Source organism: Danio rerio, chromosome 19 (assembly GCF_052040795.2).
Source record: "Danio rerio strain M-AB ecotype USA chromosome 19, GRCz13ab, whole genome shotgun sequence".
Classification (NCBI taxonomy): domain Eukaryota; kingdom Metazoa; phylum Chordata; class Actinopteri; order Cypriniformes; family Danionidae; genus Danio; species Danio rerio.
The window spans coordinates 45,539,513-45,555,000 of record NC_141039.2 but is presented as its reverse complement, the minus strand read 5'-3'; the positions used below and the strand labels follow the sequence as shown (position 1 = coordinate 45,555,000).

The 15,488-nt window shown below is 39.2% G+C and overlaps 1 protein-coding gene across 2 annotated transcripts in view; it reads right to left on the bottom strand.

The window, feature by feature from the left end:
* Positions 1-3,099, bottom strand: part of fabp3 (fatty acid binding protein 3, muscle and heart) — a 10,212-nt gene extending 7,113 nt beyond the window's left edge. The window contains exon 1 of one of the 2 annotated variants that reach the window (NM_152961.3): positions 2,913-3,099. In NM_152961.3, the coding sequence (NP_694493.1) occupies positions 2,913-2,985 (73 nt within the window). In that variant the 5' untranslated portion in view covers positions 2,986-3,099. The remainder of the gene's footprint in view (positions 1-2,912) is intronic. The other variant, XM_087293864.1, reaches the window with a different exon arrangement.
* Positions 3,100-15,488: the final 12,389 nt, after the last annotated feature.

Sequence of the window (15,488 nt, the reverse complement as noted above, 5' to 3'; positions counted from 1 at the left end):
ACGTACTAATCAAAATAAAGTGTGACCACCATCACTTTTATACTCCGGTATTGACATGCCCTAAATTAGACTCACTGGTCAAGTTCAGCACTAAAAATCACTTACTAAAAAATCACAATAATCACTAAGTAGGTAGCACATTGTTGTTAATGTAACGGTTTATTTACTTATTTGATCAATTTATTTATTTAATTATTTTTGTTCACTCTGTCATCTGTTATATTCTTTACAAGACTGGCTATGTGTTCACTTGTGTATGTTCACTTGTGTTCAATATATAGTTTATTAAAATGCTGTATTATGAATTCCAGGCCAGTAGGTGGCGATGTCACTTTTTGTAAAGAAATATCATAAGTTCTGTTATTGACCCTTGTGTTTTTGTTAGTCAGGTGGTCAGTGCCTTGGTAGGAGTAAGGTAAAAGAGAGTCTCGAGGGAAAAATATATAAAAAATGTATTGCTTTACGAATTTGTCAGTGCTGATAGTCGACGTTGCACCAACATGTAGCGCAACTACCTTTTGGCTGTTTGAAGGGTAAATCCAGACTCAGCTTCTTTTCCATTTTTAATTGAAAGCAGTTTTGTTTTAACACCTCAAAACACATGTAAATCTTACTTGGTCTTTGCAAAATATTTAAAGTTTAATAATAACTTTTAAAAAATATACTCTGAAGAAGCCAAGTATATTTTAAAACATTTTATAAAGAGATTCATATCTTTAAATGTTTATTATATAATTTTAGAGTAAAATTTGAAGGCTCTAAAATATTTAATTATTCAACACATTAAACACTTAATATTAAACATTATTATTATTTATTTTTTCACTTACAGAAGATCATATTTTAAAAAGTAAAATTAACAAAACTGCTATTTATTATTATCATAAATGCTGATGAAGGAAGAATATCTGCATAGCTTAAAGGCAGAACAGTAATAATTAAACTAAGTCTGCATGTATATTTATTCAGTGGTTAGTCACCAATAACACGTCACCACAAATAGTCAAACTCTGGAACGGTCAGAATGGTCAAATCAGCATGTAAATGGCTTTGGGAGAATGCAGCAACTGCTATTGATTTGTTCAGCAAATACTGTGTAATAGTTTACGAGTGAATGCAGACAGATTTTTTTTCTTCTTTTGTCCACAGATGGGAAGCAGAAATTGGGAATTAGAAGAATGCAGCAACTGCCAGGCCAGTAGGTGGCGATGTCACGTATTGTAAAGAAACATCAGAAAAGTCCTGTTATTAACCCTTGTGTTTGTGCAGGTACTTGCACGTGCCTAAAAGAGAGTCTCAAGTGAAATTATTTATTACAAAAAATTACATTTAAAAAAAAATTTAAATTTCGATAATTTATTTTACGAACTGTCGGTGCTGATAGCCTTGTCAACATTGCGCCAACATGTTGCTGAACTACACTTCGAGATCTAGAGTTCAAATCCAGGATCAGCTTTTTTTGCATTTTTAATTGAACACTGTTTTATTTTAACGCCTCAAAACACGTTATGGAAATCTTACTTAGTCTTCACAAAATATTTGAAGTTTTAAATAAATTTTAAAATATATACTCTGAAGAAGCTAAATCAATTTAAAAAAATAAGAGATTTAAGTAGTTTATTAATTTTTTTTATTTTATATTTTTAAAATAAAATCTAAAGGGCCTTAAAATGCTTTAATACTTAATACTTTTTATATGTTTATATCATATTTTAAAAAGTAAAAATGTAAAATGATCAAAAATGCCCTTAATTATCATAAATGCTAATGAAGGAAGAGTATCTGCATAGCTTAATGGCAGAACAGTAATAATTAAACTAAGTCTGCATGTATATTTATTCAGTGGTTAGTCACCAATAACACGTCACCACAAATAGTCAAACTCTGGAACGGTCAGAATGGTCAAATCAGCATGTAAATGGCTTTGGGAGAATGCAGCAACTGCTATCGATTTGTTCAGCAAATACGGTGTACAAGTATACGAGCGAATGCAGACAGACCAGATTTTTTTTTTTCGTTCTTCTTCTTTTGTCCACAGATGGGAAGCAGAAAATCAGGGTTCATTGTAGTTCACTTGAGGTGCTTCTCAAACTGATTGGTCAAAAGGAAAGAAAGAGAAATCCCCCACTTTGTGTGTCAGCCACTTCGTCTCCCTCCTCCCTCGGTTTCCTTTCATATAGATGCACACTAATTGATTTTCCCCACCTCGTCTTCCTCTCTCAACCCACAACTCACTCAACACGACTTTAAAAACCTCAAAATATCACACAGCTTCTCAAGAAACGCCTGACCTGTTTCTAAGACGTATATTTCCATATGATTTGAGTAACCAATCAGAGACTGAAGAAAAATTAAAGACAAGGTCATATTTACTGAAGAGTTGTGCAACCATACACATTTTTGGTTGCTCCCTCTTGCTCAAACACACACACACACACACACACACACACACACACACACACACACACACACACACACACACACACACACACACACACACACACACACACACACACACACACACACACACACACACACACACACACACACACAATTTAAATAAAGGAATCATTGTGGTTTACGCACTAGAACAGAGGTTGTTCATAGTCACACATGGTGAAGGAATGAATGTGGTTGTGTGAAAGCACATGTGATAGTCTGCATGTGTCTGTGTGTGCGTATGTGTGTGTGACAGAGAGAGAGGGAGAGACCCTCCCTGCACCACATGCACTTCATCTCTTTCTTTCTCTCTCTCCCTCTCACACACACAATAAATGCATCTCAGCTTACATTGCACACCAAAACACACACACACACACACACACACAATGACATGTGCTCACTTGCATCAAAAGGCACACCCTACATGTAGCTATAAAACACACACACACACACATCCACATGACACTCACCAATTCCTTTCATGTACTCATCGAAATTCTTGCTCTCCTTCAAGTTCCACGTGCCGATAAAAGCGTCTGCCATGTTTGAGCTGAAGCGCAGCAGAGAATGAGAGCGAGAGCAGATGGAGGGACGCAAGAGAAAGAGAGAGAGAGAGGTAAGACAGCACCACCACAGAGCTTCTGCTGCGATCCTACTGGCTGATTTATAACTGCTGTTTGTGATGTCATCAGTGTAGGCCTGGGGGGGCGGATGGGGGCGGAGCTATGAGATGACACACAGCAGGGGGGGGAGAGAGAGAGAAAGAAAGAGAGAGAGAGAGAGATGGGGATTGAATTAAATATAATAGAATAAACAGAGGATGTCAAGGGAATGTGCAATGTCAATGCAAAAAAACTTATAATAGAATTTGTTTATAATTTGAATATACATTTAATTTAAAAAACTAATTAACGGCTGATGTAAATTTTACATTCTTTTATCTAAGTATTAAGTCAAGTCAAGCTTCATTGTCATTCCACTACATGTGTGAACATACAGAGGAACGAAATGTTGTGTCTCGCAGGACAACTGTGCTACACAAATGAATCTGGGAAACATCCATACACACTCATTCACACACATATGGCCATTCAGTTTATTCACCTATAGTGTATGTGTTCGGACTGTGAGGGGACACCCAGAGGAAACCCATGCCAACACGGGGAGAACATGCAAACTCCATACAGAAATGCCAAGTGGTGCATAAATTAATGATAATAAATCTGAGTCAAATAAAAACTACCCTAAAAAAAGTGATGATTTAAAAATACTCAATTATACAATCTCCATGCAATCGTCCAATCGCTGAACACTACTTTAAAAAACACAAAACATCAAAGCTGATTTTGGTGCCAAGACCAAATTTTACATTAGTTTATCTAAGAATGTTCCTATTATCAATGCATTTTCCCCGTGCAATCATCCAATCACTCAACACTACTTTAAGAAACACTTAACATGCCGCACACACCCAAAAAAAGGCAAGCATGTTTGCATGAGTGCATGATTAAAAGCGGATTTTGGTGCCCAGACTGAATTAGATCTTTCATATGCATTTCATTAAAAAAATTAATCAATTGATGATGTTAAAAGTCTACATTCTTTTATCTAAGTATATCTCTTTTATCAATGCATTTAAACCATAATAATAATTCTAATTTTTATAAAGCGCCATTAAAAGTAGCATCTCAAGGCACTTTACACATATAAAATGTGCAGCAGTAAAAGATACATACATGGATGAATGCAAAAGAAATGCAATAATAAAAATAACTTAAAACACATAAAATAATAATAATAACAAAAATAAATTCAAATCAAATAAAAGCTACCCTAAAAAATATGTTTTAAGTGATGATTTAAAAATACTAGTAATGTAATCATACAATCCCCATGCAATCATCCAATCACTCAACACTACTTTAAGAAACACAAAACATCTATAAAAGTCTAACATGTTTGTAAGATTCGGAGAAGTGCATGCATGATTAAAAGCTGATTTTAGTGCAAAGACTTAATTGGAATTTGCATATGCATTTTATTTAAAGAACTAAAGAATGGATGATGTCAAGCTTTTACCTCCTTCTTTTATCCAAAATATATCAATGCATTCATTCATTCATTTTCTTTTCGGCTTGGTCCCTTTATTAATCCGGGGTCGCACACAGCGGAATGAACCGCCAACTCATCCAGCATATGTTTTACGCAGTGGATGCCCTTCCAGCTGCAACCTGTTTCTGGGAAACATCCATACACACTCATTCATACTCATACACTATAGACAATTTAGCCTACCCAATTCACCTGTACCACATGTCTTTGGACTGTGGGGGAAACCGGAGCACCCGGAGGAAACCCACTCGAATGCGAGGAAAACATGCAAACTCCACACAGCAGCGCCAACTTACCCAGCCAAGGCTCAAACCAGCAACCTTCTTGCTGTGAGGTGACAGCCCTACCTAATACGCCACCGCGTCGCCTATATCAATGCATTTCCACAATAATAATAATAATAAACATAATTTTCATATAGTGCCTTTAGCATCTTAAGGCACTTTACAGGCAAATAAAATGTGTAGCAGTAAAAGATACATACAAGAATGAATGCAAAAAAAAAAAAATGCAATAATAAAATGTTTTTAACACACTTTAATCTGTTTTTAATAATATTTAAAAGAAAGATTTAAAAGATTTATAATTTTAATTTATAATTTTTATATTATATATAAAAATAATTTTTATTCTTTGTTGTTATTATTTTTTTATATGTGTTCATTTTATTCCTGTTTATGTATTTAAAGCACTTTAAATTACCATTGTGTATGAAAGGTGCTTTATAAATAAACTAGCCTTGCCCAAAATAATTAAGAACACTTAAAATAATAATAATAATAAGTCTAAATCAAATGAAAGCTACCCTTAAAAAAAAGCAAGTTTTAAGTCATGATTTTAAAATACTCAGACGCAATCATATAATCACTCAACACTACTTTAAGAAACAAAACTTCAAAGCTGATTTTGGTGCCAAGGCCGAATTAGGATTTCCATATGCATTTCAATTTAAACACCAATCAATGGACGATGTTAAAATTGTACATTAGTTTATCTAGGAATATCTATATTATCAATGGATTTTCAGCATGCAATCATCCAATCACTACTTTGAAACACAAAACATCCATAGAAGGCCAACATGTTTGTGAGGTTTGGATGAGTGCATGATTAAAGGCTGATTTTGGTGCAAAGAGTGAATAGGCATTTAATTTTAAACACTAATCATTGCATGATGTTAAACATTTATATTAGTTTATTTAAATAAATCTATATGATCTATATGATACACTATGCAATCATCCATCACTCAACACTACTTTAAGAAACCAAAAACATCCCGCACTGCACCCACGAAAGGCTAACATGTTTGTGAGATTTGTTTGTGATGATTGAAAGCTGATTTTGGTGCCAAGACTAATTTTTTTTACCACAAAAAAGTTTTGCAATCTAACAAATGTCATTTTGAAATGTTGATAACATCTACAGAGGAAATAAAACAATGCTTTTTTCTTGTTTTTTTATGCCTGTCTAGACTTAAATACTTAAAAAAAAATAATATCTTGAAATCAATTAAAAATAAGTGACTACAAGCTAAATATGTTTTAAATGCATTAATTTTAAACATGGCCCATAAAGTGGGCAATTAATAGCATTATTTTACTGTTAAAAATTATTTAAAGATGTGAAACAATATAGGGCGTAACGGTTGGGCGGTGGGTAGCACGATCGTCTAACAGCAAGAAGGTCGCTGGTCCGAGGCTATGTCAGTTGGCATTTCTGTGTGGAGTTTGCTAGTTCTCCCTGTGTTAGTGTAGGATTCCTTCGGGTGCTCCGATTTCCCCCACAGTTCAAAGAGATGCGCTATAGGTGAATTGGATTAAATAAATGGGCCCTAGTGTATGTGTGTGAAAGAGTGTGTAAGGGTGTTTCCCAACACTGGGTTGTGGCTGGAAGACAAAACATACTGTATGCTGCGTAAAACATATGCTGGAAAAGTTAACGGTTCATTCCACTGTGGCGAACCCTTAATAATAAAGGGACTAAGCCGAAAAGAAAATGAATAAATGAATGACAATAAAAAAATAATAATTTGTGGACATTTTTTTGATTGAAATGAATTGAAAATAAGAGACTAAACACTAAATGCGTTTTTAAACAGATGTCAATCTTTAACTTGAGTTTTTAACCATTAAGTGGCCGATTAACAACCTTATTTTACAATTTTTTTTTTAAATGTATATTTATATATACACTAACATTGCGAGCGACCGTGAAGTGAGGCTGAGGCAACAGTACAAGAAAGCACCGGCGTCTTACAAAAATGCAAATAAAAGAAAAAACGGTGAACAAAAAATAACTGTGCAAGCATTTTTTTTACACGTATAAAGATGACTGCACATCTGCAGCGCCATCACCCGGCAATATCACTGTCTGAAGGCAGAATAGCAGAGAAGTTACTAAAGTCCTCCAAATAGCAACAATCCCTCGCTGAATCGACTCAACTGGTTCCGAGAGACACAGAAAAATATCAAAGGCAGTGCGGGTGTTTATTGCTAAAGATTTGCAGCTGTTTTGGGTGATTGGAGATGTGGGCTTTTGTCATTTTATAAAAGCACTCGATGCGCGTTACAGATTACAGACTCACATTTTTTTAGCACTGAGATAATTAAGATAGTTTATTTATGTTTACTGAAGTACAAATATGTTTATTTGAAATGGCCAATTTATCTTTATTAACTTCACATGTTTGTTTATTTTCAAAGTGTAGGATTTTATGTGTTCCCCAGTTTGTACATGAGCAAACAGCAGCTGTGAGATTTCAGTGTTAAGTAAAACAAAATGAGTATTGCAATAAATCATTTTTATTTTTTTTTCCTTAACCTCTTACTGTTCCTATTGTCTATAGAATAAAAATAAAAAACCACGTGTCAAGCCCTGAGAACCGAACCGAAACAAAAACTGTGTTAAAAAACCGAGGTATGTATTGAACCGTGGGCGGTGGGTACTGTTCGTTTACATGACTACAGCCTTTTGGAGGCCTAAAAAACGCACACATTTGACTTTATACTACAATTAAAATGTAATATAACTACACTTATTTCATGTCATTGTGTAAACTATAAAACCATGAACTTCTGAAAACAAAAGCTTTTGAGCTGTTTATTTACACAACACCGTTACATTATGGAGGCCTGTAAAACCCGTTTCAGTTTTTGAAAACAATGCCATTATTATCTCTGTGTAAACTACAAAAAATGTGTTGTGGAAACAGTGTCATCATGCATGCACGAGTTTCTTTAGAGTGACCAGCAAATACTGGCACAAAAATGCATGTGTATAGTGATTCTCACAATGTTGCTGTCTGTATGTACAAATGTTTCAAAAAAGCAAAGGAAAAAGGTACTGTACTCACTAGTTACTCACACTCTGCTTTCTTGTTTTCTTTTTTCTGTTGGACACAAAACATTTTTGAAGAAAACCTGTAACCATTGACTTCCATAGTAGGAAAAACTGAGGATGTTTATGGCAACAAAGTCTTTGAAAGGTTTCTTTGCTAAGGGCAAAAGACAGTGAGGGACCCACAAACTGCCAAGGAATAGACCTGCAACCCATTTGTCAACAAATCAGGTGAATCCAGCATGTCTGTGCAAGAAGATCAACTGCTGGAGATCTGGGGCTGTTCGCATAACGCCTCTTTTCTAGAGTTTGCGCAAGTTTGTTATTTCTAATGGAGGTGCGCGGCTTGTGCTTCAGTTTGTATGAAATATACACATTTCAATAGAATAATTATCTTAGACAAACACAGAACACACAAACACTGCAGTGCTTTGTAATTTTCTCCATAAATAAAACTTGTATCAGAGTGACAGCAATGTTTTGTCAGCTTGTCATCATCAGAGAAAATGGTTGATGGTCACCTAGCAACTTACGAAAAACCGCCCCCTCCCCTCCTGTTCGTGGTAAAATTGTCAAGGGTTGAGCGATCCACTGTGATTAAAAGGTTGGGGACCACTGGCTTACAGGAACTCAACAGTTGTGACCCAATTAAACCAGTTGTGTAATATCCGTGGGGTCATACCTTTGCTATAAATTAGTCTCACAGAACAGTACTTTGGGTTAAGTTACAGACAGGTTAACATTGATGCTGAGGAACAATGCTGTCTTCAACAGTGATTAAAAGTTGAATGTGCCAAAACCTTCTTCAGTTAAACAAAGAGAAAACTGAAGTCATTGCGTTTAGGAACAGAAATAGGGTTCTCAAGGTGAATGCGTACCTTAACACTGTCAAACAACAAAAAATAAGGTCAAGAATCTTGGTGTGACTCTGGAGTCAGATCTGAGTTTCAGTAGTCATGTCAAAGCAGTTAGTAAATCAGCACACTGTAATCTCAAAAACATTGCAAGAATTAGATGCTTTGTTTCCAGTGAAGACTTAGAGAAACGTGTTCATGCTTTTATCAGCAGCAGGGTTGATTACTGTAACAGCCTCCTCACTGGCCCCCACAAAAAGACAGTCAGACAGTTGCAGCTCAACCAGAACGCTGCTGCCAGGATTCTGACCAGAACCAGAAAATCAGAGCGCATCACACTTGTCCTCAGGTCTTTACACCGTCTCCAGAATAGATTTTAAAGTATTACTAGTCTATAAATCACTAAATGGCCCAGGACCTCAATACATTACAGATATGCTCACTGAATACAAACCCAACAGATCACTGAGATCTTTAGGATCAAATAAACTATAAAATTCCAAGAGTTCAGTCAAAGCAGGGTGAATCAGCCTTTATCCACTAACACATCCACTAGCTTCCAGAAATGATCAGACGTGCTTAACATTAGGCACATTCAAATGGAGACTGAAAACTCATCAGTATAGCTGTGCCTTTACTAAATGAGCACTGTGCTATGTCCAACAGATTGCACTATTGTGTTTTTCTCTTTTTCATTCTTTTATAAACTCTTTTAACACATTTAATCTGTTTTTATTCACTTTTATTATTTGTTTTTATTTTCTTTTACTTGTCTCTCGTATTCCTGTTTATGGAAAGCACTTTGAATTGCCACTGTGTGAGAAATGTGCTATATAAATAAGCTTGCCTTGCCTTCAAAAAGTCTTCTCCCCATTAGAACTTACTTAGCTTACTTATTTCATGTATTAGAGCAATCTAATACATTGGCGAGTCACCCAAGAACGTTTAAGCCAAATACAGCAAAATCTAACAGCACTGGAGGAAGGCAGAGGAAGATGCTAACTATTGCACAAAAAGTTGAACTTCTGGACATGCTAAAGGAAGGTAGAAGTTACGTGGCTGTTGGCCGCTATAATAGAAAAAATAAATGAGGATCAAATGGTTTTGATCTTTCCATAAAGAAGAGATCTTCTACAATACTGAACTTATTTTTGTACAAAGGTTTGAACTTTGAGAGTGTTTAAACGAGAGAAAGTTTGAAAATGGTAATGCCTGACTGAGAAAAGTGTATAAAGTGTGTAGTGAGAGGTTTTACAGCCTTAAAACTTACATAATAGTTGTTAAAAAGCTGATTGTTAAATTGTTAAAAATAATTGTTATGAAGCTGATTACTTCGCAGATTTCACCTATTGCGGGTTATTTTAAAAACGTAAAACTGTATATAACTTAGGGCCTACTCACACTATGCCATCCGTACTGTGCTCAGGCCCATTTCCCGGATCGTTTGAGAAGTGTAAGTGCGCTGAATCGGGCTCAAGCACGGTTCACTTGGCCGGCCCTGGCCAGGTTGGAAGAGGTGTGCCTGAGCGCGGTTCACTTGGGCTTTGGCACAGTACGCTTGTGTGTGAGTGCAAAACGCGCCAAAGCCCGAAACTGAAAGCGAGACGTGACTTTTAAGGGGTTGTTTCATATGGATTCATTAATCATTCTTACTGTTCAGTGAACGCAAACTACCGTAGTTTATTAAAGATGAGAACTCCTCACAGCATGACAGCTGCGCGCCTTCAGCAGACCTCCTCATTCCTGCAGCACGAGAGCTTGTTTATGAGCGCCAAAAGTGGCGGATCTGTTCGGCGAAATATCTGACTGCGTGTTACCGCATCCCTAAGGACTGTTTGGCAAAATATTTGACTGCATGTCACTGCATATCAAACGACTGAAACGATATAACTAGAGAAATCTCCACTGTGCTGCTGAGTGAGAGAGCGCTTCTCACTGAACAGCGCAGCAGCGATGACGTAAGCGTGCCGAGGCCCGTTTGTGATGTGAGTGCGGGCCGTCGGGGGAGACGGGAGGGGGGACAAGTGTGCTTTGGCCCGGTTCGAGGCAACTGTACCTAGTGTGAGTACGGCCTTAGACTGTAAAAAAAACCCTGGGTTGCACAAAATTCCTTCATGTTGTCCCAACACAAATCAATTAATTTACCCTAATGTAGCATGAAATTAGCTCATTTTATGAATATTAATAATTAAAAATAACGGTTTATTCTCAATTATTAATATTCCGGCTTAAGCTTCAGTCAGTTTGGTCAAACAAACATGATTGTAAACAATCATGCTCGCGCGACCAAGCGGATTCCCAGATTATGAATATTAATTATAAACAATAACGAATCATTATTAATCATTAATATTCCGGATCAATTTATTGTTAATTTGACCAAACAAACACAAGCAGAGCCGCCGCTCTTCCGAGCGGACAAATCTATTCATTTAGAAAAAGGGAATTTAATTGCTACTTCTTGTGAAGTAGATTAATCATTCAAAAGTATTAAACAACTTATAATCGCTAGGCAGGGGAATCTGTATTTCAGTGACATTTTCTCGTGAGGCAAACAATACAATTCATTTGATTATAATGGAATTTATTGACTAGTCAGACGTAACGAACAAACAAACGCACAAACATACATTAAACACAAAACAAAGGTAAACCACGTGGAGATATCGGGTCTATAGAACGTGTAACAGCAAAGAGAAATAGTAAAGCTAGAAAATATAGATTTCAGATTAAAGAGTGACAAAACTTTCAGTTCCACACGCACCATTAAGGACCACCAAGGTTATATAAAAAAAACACCTTTTTGATAAAAAGGGGCACAGCTTAATCGCATAACTAAAATCACCTGGTTTTTCATGTCTGGAGGTCTCTTTTATGCGTCTCTCTTCCGTCGTGATGAAAACTACTCTTGATGTCCTTTGATGCGTGGAGTTTGTAATGCAGTTCGGACGAACACGATCGCAAACTTTAAACTGAATTTACTTTGCCGGAAAATAAAGAAAACGTGGCGGGAAAAAAGTCCATGCGGCTTAGGAAGCCACGTGTGGCCCGAAGGCCACCGACAATGATGTTCTTCTTTTGGGACGTTCTCTTTCTGCCCAGATGTTTGGGAGGGCAGAATGAGTTATACCTGCGGGTCACGTGACGACCCGTTCAGCATTCTGACCAATGATTTCAGGGGAAAGTTTGCGCGCGAACCTTCCTTTGTCTCTGGGCTGCGCGTATGCAAATTTGAGCGTCCGCCTAAAGCATGCGGACAGGCATTTAATACAGGGCTTTAAAGAATAAAGCAATGCGAGTTATGGTCTCGATCTATGCATCATGCGTTGTAAAATGTCGAGGGCATTCTATTGACACCAAACACTCTACAAGTACATCACATTAAAGGTACATGAACATAGTTCCCATATCCTTACATCATTGATGCTTTTAAAAAGGCCTGAAAGTACGAATGTGTATAGTCTATATCAGGGATTGTACACATTACAAAAGTTAAATGAAATTAAACAAGAGATTTGGGTTCTAAATGTCTTTGTTTAATTTTGAGGAATGTCTTGTCTGTGAGCAGAACGTTGGTTAACGAGGGTTTTTTTTCTTTCTTATCTTATCGGTCATGTTCTTTTGAAGTAGGCAGAGAGTGGTTCTGTAAAGTCTCCCAGACTTGTTAACATGTCACCACGGATTACTAAGCCAGACTTTTCGTCGCCAAGTGATTTTATTGTCCTGGCAATTCACCCAGATTGTTTTCTGGAATGTTAAATGGAATGTTTATTTCCAGAATGCAGGTTACAATATGTTACAGTCCCCCTCTTCCCAAACAACGTGGTTCGGAGAAAACCCGGTTGGTTGGGATCTAACTTAACTTGTTGGTTGGGCCGGAAGTGAGGGCCCCTCCATGTCCGTTCCTGAGTCGGCTGGACGGAGTTTAATTTCAATCAACGTGGGTGCAGCTCCTTGGCGTTCCTTTCCTTTCCCAGCTTTCCGCTGAAAGGCTCGTGGGAGTATGGCGGTGCACTTGTTCACTGGTGCTTGCATCTTATTGAATGGCGAGGCCCTTGTTAATGTGTGCTTTCCTGTTGTCGGGAGGCACAGAGTGGTAGTTGTTCCGCAGTTTTCCAGAGATGAGTGATAGAGGAGTATAGTTGTGAGGTTGCAGTGGTCTTCTGGTGAGACTGAGGTACAGGATACAGGATCGTGGCTGTATCCTGTGTAGGAAAGGAAGAGAGAGAGAGAGAGAGAGAGAGAGGGAACAGGGGAGAGAGTAGGTGGTGTCTGTGATGACTGTGCTTGGCTGGGCATTCCACGGTGACACCGGTTGCAGGGTCTCTACCCCCTTTCCTGGCTTGTGGCCCAGTCTTTGTTACTCTGGTTGTGATACGTAGGTTTGAGGGTTGGCTGCTATGCAGCTAAGCGTATACAACCAGGAGTCTTTGCCCTTCCTGTGTGATGTTGGTAGTGCAGGGTGGGTGCCTCTGTCCAAGTTGTTTACATCATCAGAAGATATGCCATGGTCTGGGCTGTGTCGTCGGTGCTGAGAGACACTCTACCCATTTGGTGTACTGGCATATGAGTTCAAAGGGAAGAGAAAGCGAAGGAGAGAAAAACACACACAAAAAAAAAAAAAATTGTTGCTCCTTGTGAGCCCATGGAAGTGTCCCGCCCGATCCATCTGGGTGTCTGATCATGAGAGGATGGTTTCTCTGTTGCTGTGGTGCTCGGTGAATCAGCGCCCTGGGCATGTTTTGCTGTGTGCTGGGTCAGTACATTAGCATTACCCCCCTCTGGCTCTGAGGCAGCACGAACTGTGGTGTCGTGGGGTCTTCAGGGACAACCCAAAAAGGATTCACACGCACCTGTTTTTTAAGATGTAGGAGGTGTTGAGTGACATCTGTGTTGAAGCTGAGGTCAGACAGAAGGATCGGGTGGTAGGTGGGGTGAGTGGTGGAAAAAATAAAACTGGTCTGACGTGAGGAGTCAGATGCCTACGTGGTCGCAATGTCGTTTGCGACATTTGTCGGGCTGGTGAGATTGGATGTGGCAGCTAGGCTAGGCAGGGTTGTTGGCTGCCGGTTACAGCTGCCAGATCTCGGGGTTTTGGTTGGGTGGTGACCATAGTCCACCGTGTGATGCACCTTCTTGGTAAGGGCATCGGTCCAGTCATTCAGGTCCTTGTCAGTGCCTGAAAGTTTGAACTGTTCTTATCGTTTTTCTGTAGACGACCATGATGTGGTTGTCAGTGTTGTGGTCGCCTACTTGGGAAAAAGAAAAAGTATTGATGTTTCACGGGCTTGTGGTGGGCAGTTCTGAAGCCTTTTGTTTCCATTCATGGAGGTGGAACGTGAAACAGAGTCTAGCAAGTTGGAGTCTGCAGCTAAGTGCACTCTGATGTCATGGGCTGTTGTGCTTTGAAGGGTTGCAGGGTTGACTGCCATTTCTCCATACTGCGATGTTTGTGGGAGCATCCATCGACACAGGTTGTGGGCATACCTTGGCACGCATTCTCATCCCAGTACTTGGGAGTACTAGGATGACAGGTTGGCAGAGGTGGCTGGGGTTCCTCCTCTACAGCGTTGCCAATTGTCTGTCAGTTGTACAGTCTTGGTAAACAGCTATGCTGTTGTCCAGCGTGGGTTTGTGGCTTAAGGTGTAACGCGGGTCAATACAGTGGCCCTGGGGGGCCCTCGGCCGCATGGCCGTACTGGCGTTAGTCTTTATGCCATCCCGGATGTGCTGACTGTTCAGTAACATGACAGGTTGGTGGCAGGTGTCTATGATGGCTTCTGTGCTCCAAAGAAGTTGGAGAGTAGTTGTTGAAATGGCACCCACCGTGCAGAGAGATGTTATTACACAGTCTTAGTATTTGCCTTCTGGCGCAAGGAGTGTCTTACTTGCATATGCCCAGACATTGTCTCAATTCAGTCGTGGCCAGCTGTTGACCTTCCGTCAAACAGAAGGACAGCCCTTTTTGAACAGGGTTGTCACGGGTCTAGAAGTCTTTGAAAAATTCTTAATAATGTGTCTCTGGAGTAGTTTCACCCACTTAGGGAGCTGCTCAGTTCGGAGACCTTGCTAGGCGGTAGTCTTTGCGCTAGCCACAGTCAACTGTTTGTAGGCCATGGTCTATCTCCTTTGAGTGGCCAGACACGGTGGTACATTCATTAAGGATGTCATCAACGTAGATGAGGTTGCCTCTAATATAAGCATCGGCATATGCTTTGTTCAGGAGGGTGTTGCTTGCGGCTGGTGAGTTGGCCTAGCCGACGGGGCAACTCATGATCGTTTAGTGTCTGTTGTTCAAGGTGAAAGCTAGCTTATGCTGGTCATTTGGATGTACAGGTATCGTCCAAAAGGCGGGGACCACATCAAGCGTTGAGGAGATGGTTGGTCCTTGAATTCTGGGCACTTCCTGTTCCAGTGGTGTCGTTGGCCCTCGTGACAATGGCATTTGCTGATTTAGCTTTCTATGGTCAGGCACCCTTCGACCCTGGGCTTGAGGACGGGCCAGATGGGTGCCGAGCAGGTTTTGTTGCATAGCCCGATGTCCTTTTTCCAGCGTGGAGTTGGATATTTCCATGTGAAGGTCAGTGGGACTTGCAGTCTAAAGAGTCTTTAGTGAGGGCACCGTGGTAGTTATACAGGATGTGCTGACGTTTGTCGGTTGGCCTCATCCTGCATGGCCTCAGTATGTCTGTTCTGTTGAGGAAAGTGCCCTGTCTTCATCCATGTTAGTGATGGGGTGAC